This window comes from Dryobates pubescens, chromosome 16, assembly GCF_014839835.1.
Source record: "Dryobates pubescens isolate bDryPub1 chromosome 16, bDryPub1.pri, whole genome shotgun sequence".
NCBI classification, from domain to species: domain Eukaryota; kingdom Metazoa; phylum Chordata; class Aves; order Piciformes; family Picidae; genus Dryobates; species Dryobates pubescens.
In genome coordinates, this window is record NC_071627.1 from 15,647,701 (window position 1) to 15,655,489 (window position 7,789).

The 7,789-nt window shown below is 44.1% G+C and overlaps 1 protein-coding gene across 1 annotated transcript; it reads left to right on the forward strand.

Moving 5' to 3' along the window:
• Positions 1 to 704: 704 nt before the first annotated feature.
• IL12B (interleukin 12B) lies at positions 705 to 7,789 on the forward strand. Its single transcript, XM_009904731.2, has 6 exons — positions 705 to 786; positions 2,692 to 2,973; positions 3,459 to 3,576; positions 4,461 to 4,654; positions 5,936 to 6,081; positions 7,664 to 7,789. The coding sequence occupies exons 1-6, from the start codon at positions 705 to 707 to the stop codon at positions 7,787 to 7,789; spliced, it is 948 nt and encodes a 315-aa protein (XP_009903033.2).

Here is a 7,789-nt window from a genome sequence, read left to right on the forward strand (position 1 = left end):
CACACACCCAGCCATTTCTGCACAAAAATCCAGCAGGAATTTTGCCTCAAATTGCTAGCAAAACTAATCAGACTATGCAACCTCAGGTGGATACTGGTACTAGTGCCAGTTAGGTAAGTGGCAGAGTTAACACCAGCTCTATGCTGCATTATTGACACTGCTATCACTTGTTTGTACAGAGATGGTGAAGACTGCAGCCTAACAAAACACTTCATCAGGTCCTTCATTGCAATCCTTTGTTTTAATAGGAATGCTGGCATGCTTTCACAAGGGAATACACTTAAAAGCCTTGTATGCCTGGAATTTAATGTCCATTGATCCTGTAGTCAAATGCCGTGTTCATGCAGCTAGCCTCACTGGCACCAGCAGGACTTTGCTTGCATGAGGAACACTTAACTGAGAAAACCTGGGAATGCTTCTGAAATGCTGACCGTATAAGACCTATGTGCACAACAATTTCCCCTAAGTTCCATAATTTCTTCTCTAAACTGCTTTGCAGTGTGAGTAACAAGTGGATTAAAATCTTGGCTCAAGTTCCAGTACAAGCCTCACATTTCTATGTCCTTTGAGACTTTTTAGAATGGGAGAATATTCCTTGGTTCACTGGAACAGACTCTCTTATTATCCTGTCTACCACTGAGTTTGATTTCAGAACACACTCAATAATCCTCACTGATATTTACTAATTTCTTTTTTCCCTACAGATGTCTCACCTACTATTTGCCTGCCTTACTTTATTTTCCTTTGCTGCCCTTCTGGAAGCACAGTGGAAACTCAGGGAAAATGGTAAGCAGTCTTCACTTACTGAGGCCTACAGCTGCCTGTAGGACACAAGGGTTGTTCAGAATTAAACTTGTGTCCACAAGCACACAATTTGTTAACTCTATTACCTTAGGCCAAAGTTCTTCCTATTTGTGAATAACCAGCCAAGTAATTGGTGTTAAGGGAGGAAATATTTAGAAGTCCTAAAATGTCATACAAAAGCCATTCTGACTGTTTGCATTAGAAACTGTCTTATGTCCTACTCCATGTTCTCCTGTTTCAAAAGTTTTGGTCATGCAGCAGTCTGGAAGCAGAATCAGTATCTTGTGACCTGAGTGACAGCCCACAAACAACAACAAAAAACCCCTCAAGCATTAATTGTAAAAAAAGAGAATACTGCACAGTAAAACCTAAAACCTAGAAATAGTTTATGCAACTTTGCTGGTAAATAACTTAAATGTAAATATGTTTGTGAAAATACAGGGTCAGTAATAAACAAATCTTTTTAATAGCTTACCAGAAACTAGGGCTAAATTCAGGTCATCAAAGTGTGCTGCTCTCATTCACTCGGTGTAGCTCCATACTCCAGGCGGTGTCTTCCATGTGATTATCCCAAACAAGAACCCTAATCAACATGAGAAAAGCATACTCAATCTAATTGTTTCATTCGCAGGAAGTAATTCCATTACTTTCCCCCATATCTTTGCACTAAAAAATGATTCATCCTGTGGGTTCCCTGGGCAATACCACGGTGCAGAAAGCTGATGCTTGTCACTATTGAGAATAGAATCTGTGTTTCAGGCCTGTAAGATTTACCTTGCCTGTGCATAGGCAGTTTGTTAAGGTTCCAAGCTTCCTGAGCCACATGTTTTCTGCCATTTTAGATTCAGTTTCTGACATGTATTTCTTAGCATTTCTTCTCTGTGATAAAGTCTTAATGTTCTCATTCTGGTACTGAAATGGCCTGGTGAAAAGGTCTTAGAGCTCACTGGCAATCTGATTTCTGGAGCTGAGTGCTTGCTGTGGTGTGGGCATGCTAAGAAACAAAATTTTGCCACTTCTTGCATGCAGCAGAGTCTCTGAGGGGACTGAATGTGGTTGGGGAGCTTGTGGCAGCAGCAGTACATCAGAATAATGACAGTTCTCAAACTGTTGCCCCACAGAAGTGTAGCTGAAGTTCCTCAGCCAATCACTGCCAAGAGACAAGATGTTTCTTTAATGGAACTGTTCTAAGTTATTTTGCTATGTGGTGTGTCTTCTAATTTGGAAAGACCAGCAGGGCACTTCAAAGTTAGAAGATGGCATTTAGAAGACCACGCGTCCCTGCTGCAGTCCATGTAGCTCTGCTACAGCTCAGCAATCCTCTGTCTCCTAGTAATTGCTCCACTGGGACCAGGGTGATAGGACTACAGATTGTTCTCTGCAGAAAACACAATCGACTACAGGCAAATACAAACCGCTTACCCGGAGCTCCCCTCCTTCCCACTGCTCACTCACAGACCTTTCATGGTGAAGAGGGCAAAGTGCCACAGCTTTGCACCATAGCAAAGCACCATAGTACAGAGAGTCATGAGCCATTCTGTGAGCAAAGGCCACAAGCTGTGTGCAGGAGGAATGCCTGGGCTCAGTGGATCCTTGCATCCTCACTTTCAAAACAAAGGTGCCTGCCTAATCCCCACAGTTATGAACCACTATAAGATTCTTGGGGAACATGGGAAAAATGTCACTTCTTCCATGGATACACTGCAAATTTCTAAGTCAAACCTCTTCTTGTAGTAAAGATTTCCAGGTGATGGTGAGGTTTTGGGCAAGAAAGCCAGAGCTTTGTTAGCAGTTTTCCTGGAGAACAGAGGTAGAAAAGGGCTTGGCTCAATCTTCACACTGTTAAGTATGAGTAGCAGCTAATATGTCTTTCTCTACAATGTCCAGTGTATGTCATAGAATCTGAGTGGAATGATGAGACACCAGCTAAAAGAGTGGAGCTCACCTGTGACACATCTGATGATGCACTGCCAGTTTACTGGGAAAAGGACAATGAACTGAAAGGAACTGGAAAGACTCTGATTGTTGAAGTGAAAGAGTTCCCAGATGCTGGCAACTACACCTGTCTGACAGCTAATACCCATGAAATCATCAGCTATGATTTCTTCCTCATAACTAAAGTAGACTCCAATGGGCAAATGCTAAGGTCAATTCTGAAAAGCTATGAAGGTATGGTCATAAGATGATGTGATGTATCTTGCTCAGCTTTGTGCACTGGAGCTTTGTGAGGACCAGAGGGAGCTCTCTGTAGAAATGAGATTATCCACTGTGGGCCCTCTCATGAGCAGGGTAACAAATACAGAGGTTTGCCACCTGAATAGCTGCAGTGCTTCTTTGTGACAAGAGCAATGGATTTCTCCATATAAAAATCTTGCTGACAGCTATCTGCAACCTCTTGGGTAGGCTCTTAACTCCTGTCAATAGCCATGTAGCTGTGGTTAATGTGGTGCCATGTAAACCAGCCTTCAGCCACCAGTTATGGTTATATAAGTTATGGTTATATATATATGGTTATATAGCTTTTTAACTACATGAGCCTGTCTTCCTATGTACCCAGCATGGGCCAAAGCAGTCTCTCTCTCTGCTCTCTCTCTGCTTCAACCATTTGGGCAAAAAGAGTAAATAAATCACATTTGCTTCCTTTTTCCATCTAGAGCCAAAGAGGACATTTTTAAAATGCGAGGCAAAGAGCTACTCTGGAATTTTCATGTGTTCGTGGATGACAGAATTTGAGAGTCCAAATGTGAAGTTCACAATCAGAAGTCTGAAAGGGTAAAAGCTTGTACTTTCCTTAGCAACCTCATAGTAAGGCTGGAACAGCTCTTTGTGCTATTCTGTGTAGGAGATCCTAGATTTTAGGCTATTGAGGACATGCAGAAGGCAAGGAATCCCACTTCCAAAGTCTGAACATCTGCTAAACGTTTTGAGCTGTCACTGGGACTAACAACTTCTAAGGGCATGGAAGTTGCTCAGAAACTAGTAAAGGCTTGAAAGTGGATCATCGCCCACGGGACCGTTACAGCAGCTGCCATACAGCCACAGAGTAACTTAAGCAATAGCAAAAGTGGTTCATGCAGGGCAGAGAGAGGAAGCTGGGCCAGGAGCAGAAACAATCACAGCACCAAGTCACTTTGCACCAGCTCTGGTGGAATTAAGGGAGTGGGAGGCTGCACCCACTGCAAAAGCCAAATGTCCACTGACAAGTCTGTTGAGGAACGCTGCAGAAACCTATGAGGGAAATATGAGGGAAACCATGTGGGGATTTCCTACCTCCCACTACTCTTTGGGGTTTCTCCAAAACATAGAGTGCTTGAGCAAGGTCACTTTGGTTTGTCCAGTAAGCTTTTAGAAAGGGCTATGGAACTAGAGCTTGTCCTGGGACAGTGGTAACACAAAATGAGATATCCTAATTTAGGCTGAAACATTAATTCCTTCTGCTAAGGCAGAGGAGCATTTGTGCCACATATGGATGTGTAATGCAGCAGAGAAAATGCCAGAACTCCCACTGAACCATTTCCACAGCTGTTGAAGCACAGCCATAAAGTGATACAGGCAACACCAGAACACTGCCTTACCAACTATATCTTTTTGTTAGGGTAACAAACTCCCAGACCACACCGGCACTTTCCCAATACTTTTCTTTGTTCTGTACTCAGCTCTCAAGGAGATGTAACCTGCAACAGCCCTGTAGCTCACACTGGTAAATCAGGCACTGAATACACAGCCCAGTGCCAGAAGGAAAACTACTGTCCATTTGCTGAAGAGCATCAGCCAATTGAGATGTTCCTGGAGGTCATTGACGAGCTGGAATATGAGAACTACACTAGCAGCTTCTTCATCAGAGATATCAGTGAGTAGACCAGGAACCATGATCAATTTTTAGCCTCTTTCTTGCTGCTGATAGTGGAACTAATAACAGTAGCTTGGGAATCCCTGTCCCTACTGTAAATCTTCATCAAGCCCCCAGTTACAGGAATAGGGGAGCAGCAGTCCGGAAGAAGATGAGGAAGTGAAGAAGCAACATCTCTATAGCTTGTGACCACCAACCCTCTCACTCCCACATCTCCCAGAAGTTTCTGGGAGGTTATGTGGGACAAGTCAGAGAATAACCAATAACCCATCAGTCTCTTTCTCTGAGAACTGCAGATTCACTCAGATAATAATTAATGCTTTCCTCCTGATCTGTTCTTTCTGAGGGGCATCCAGGACAGGTTAATAGAAATTAACAGTTGTAACAACAGTGCCACTGGGCACAGGAAACCGAAGCAGCATCCTGAAGAAGCAGATGTCTTGCTGCATGCCCTAATGGTCAGGGAAGATACTCCTCTGTGTCCAAAATAGCCCTCCAGGCTTAATTCTTCATAAGAAGTACAGAAGCCATTTAATAGAATAGAATCATAGAATGGTCCAGGCTGTAAGGGACCTCCAAAGGTCATCCAGTCTGACCTCCCCAACTTGATCAGGTTGCCCAGGGCCTCATCGAGCCTCACCTTGAATATCTGCAAGGAAGAGGCCTCACCCACCCCCCTAGGCAACCCATCCCAGTGTTCTACCACCCTCACAGTGAAGAACTTCTTCCTGATATCTAATCTGAATCTGCCCTTCTCTACTTTGAAGCCATTGCCCCTTGTCCTTTCACTGCAGGCCTTTGTAAAAAGTCTCTCCCCATCCTTCTTGTAGGCCCCTTTCAGGTATTGGAAGGCTGCTATTAGGTCTTCCCGGAGCCGCCTCTGCTCCAGGCTGAACAACCCCAGCTCCCTCAGCCTGTCCTTGTAGCAGAGCTGCACCACCCACCTGATCATTCTCATGGCCCTCCTCTGGACCCTCTCCATCAGGTCCATGTCCTTCCTACATTGAGGGGTGTTCCAGACCTGTACACAGTACTCCAGAGGTCTCACCAGAGCAGAGTAAACTGTCAGAATCAGCTCTCTAGATCTGCTGGCAACACATCTTCTGATGCAGCCTTGTGGGCTGCAAGGGCACACTGCCTGCTCATGTCCATTTCTCACTCCCTTCTTAATCTCACAAAGGCTCCCAAAGCTAATTCCTATAAAACTACCAAAAGTAGCACAACAACATCCAATATTATGCTGCTAATATGAATCAATTCCTTCTGTATTTTCTCTTGCAGTAAAACCTGACCCACCCCAATGTCACTACACAGCTGCAAATGGAACAGTCACCTGGACATATCCCAGAACATGGAGCACACCAAATTCCTACTTCCCTTTGACTTTCAGGGTCAAAGTTGAAAGTCCAAAGAAACGCAAAATCCAGGTAGAGCTACAACATCTGAAATGCAATTTTCTTGCTTGAACTGACAGTATAAATAAGATCAACATAGTATGCAAGAATCAGGGTATAGAATATATTGTTGGGGTTTTGGCTGGTTGGTTGGTTGGTTTTTCTAAAGGGTACTGCTGCCCAAATGTGACAAGGTTCTATCTTAGCAGAAAGAGACTTCCTTCACAGTTCTATGAGCTGTATGATCCCAACAACACTCTCTGGGGTGGATGCAGCCCTGATGTAACTGGGAAGATAAAATTGTGCCCAGCATTACACAGCTGTGAGATAAACACTTAATAATTCATTAGTAGGCTGTGTGGGTCCTAATGTGGGAAAACCCCAGTTTCCAAATCAAGAAGTTCAGGATCTCAGGCACTCATTTCCTTGTATGTGGTTTGTACCTGGGTAGCTCAGAGTTTCTTTATAGGTGAATTGGCAAATAAGGCATCATTGAGTCATTTGGTAGTGTGTCTGTGGAGACTGGTGTAGGCTACAGTCTTTGCCACTCACCTTCCAGTTGTTAGTTAACTGTTAACTAAGCATTGCCCCTCTATATTAGCTTTAAATCACAACATGTTTTTGCTTCCTTTGCTAAGGAAGCTCCTGAGGTATGCAGCAGCAGTATGGCAATTTGCCTAGGCTGGCAAAGAAGTCAACACCAGAACTGGAAAGAAATACATAAACCAGTTGACCACAAGTGCAGGTCCTTAACTGCTGCAGTGCTGTTCTTCCTTGGTCCAGCAGTCAGAAAAAGAAACAAATGTCACCAGTTTGTCAGTTGGTGAATTTTTCCTATGTGACAATATAAGCAAGCCTGTACCAGTAGATGGGGCTCTTCCCCTGGGCTGACTTCTCGATATGAGTAGAGTTCCTTAGGTAGAGAAATTGTCCCATGTACAAAGGGTACAGAGCTTTTCGAGTACCAGCCACAAATCCTCCTTGGAAATTCCAGCAATACTGAAAAGCAGCAACTTCTGGCTTTAGGGTTCTCATTCTGACAGGAGAAAAGAAGATAAAAACTATTTTACAAGGGCAGGTAACACTTGGAGAAGGGGCAATGGTTTTAAACTAGAGAAGGGTAGGTTTGGATTAGACATTAGGAGTAAGTTCTTTACTGTGAGGGTGGTGGAACACTGGAACAGGTTGCCCAGGGAGGTGGTAGAAGCTTCATCCTTGGAAACATTCAAGGTCAGGCTTGATGGGGCACTGATCAGTCTAATCTAATTGGGGATGTCCCTGCTCACTGCAGGGGGCTTGGACTAGGTAACCTCTAGAGGTCATTTCCATCCCAGTACATTCTATCATTCTATAAACAAATAAACCCTCTGCTTTAATGACTGACTGTTGGGTCTGGGGTTTGTATCACTTTACAGCACCAGCTTCAGTGGAAAGTGAGCTTGTCAGTTTCTTTCTACTGAGGCTCAAGTTCTCACTGACTTTGGTAGCTGTGGGTGAAGACTGATGCCTTTGAAACAACAGACTACCGGCTGGGGGGTTGAGCTACATGTGCTTGTTTATTGTCTATTCTGCTTGGTTTTTACAACCTGCTGATGGAGCTGTGCCCTGTTCCCAGGTCTATGATGCTGATGAGCAGTCTATTCAGATTCCAGTGGCTGGGCCAAAAGACAAGATCTCAGTGCGGGCCAAGGATCGCTATTACAATTCATCCTGGAGTGAGTGGTCTTCGCTTTGCAGGTAA

Bases quoted from the DNA above. Each gene is read 5' to 3' on its own strand.
- IL12B (XM_009904731.2), top strand. From the start codon at position 705: ATGTCTCACCTACTATTTGCCTGCCTTACTTTATTTTCCTTTGCTGCC. The intron at 2,974-3,458 runs GTATGGTCATAA...TTTTCCATCTAG, and splicing joins AATTCTGAAAAGCTATGAAG to AGCCAAAGAGGACATTTTTA. The intron at 6,082-7,663 runs GTAGAGCTACAA...CCCTGTTCCCAG, and splicing joins CAAAGAAACGCAAAATCCAG to GTCTATGATGCTGATGAGCA.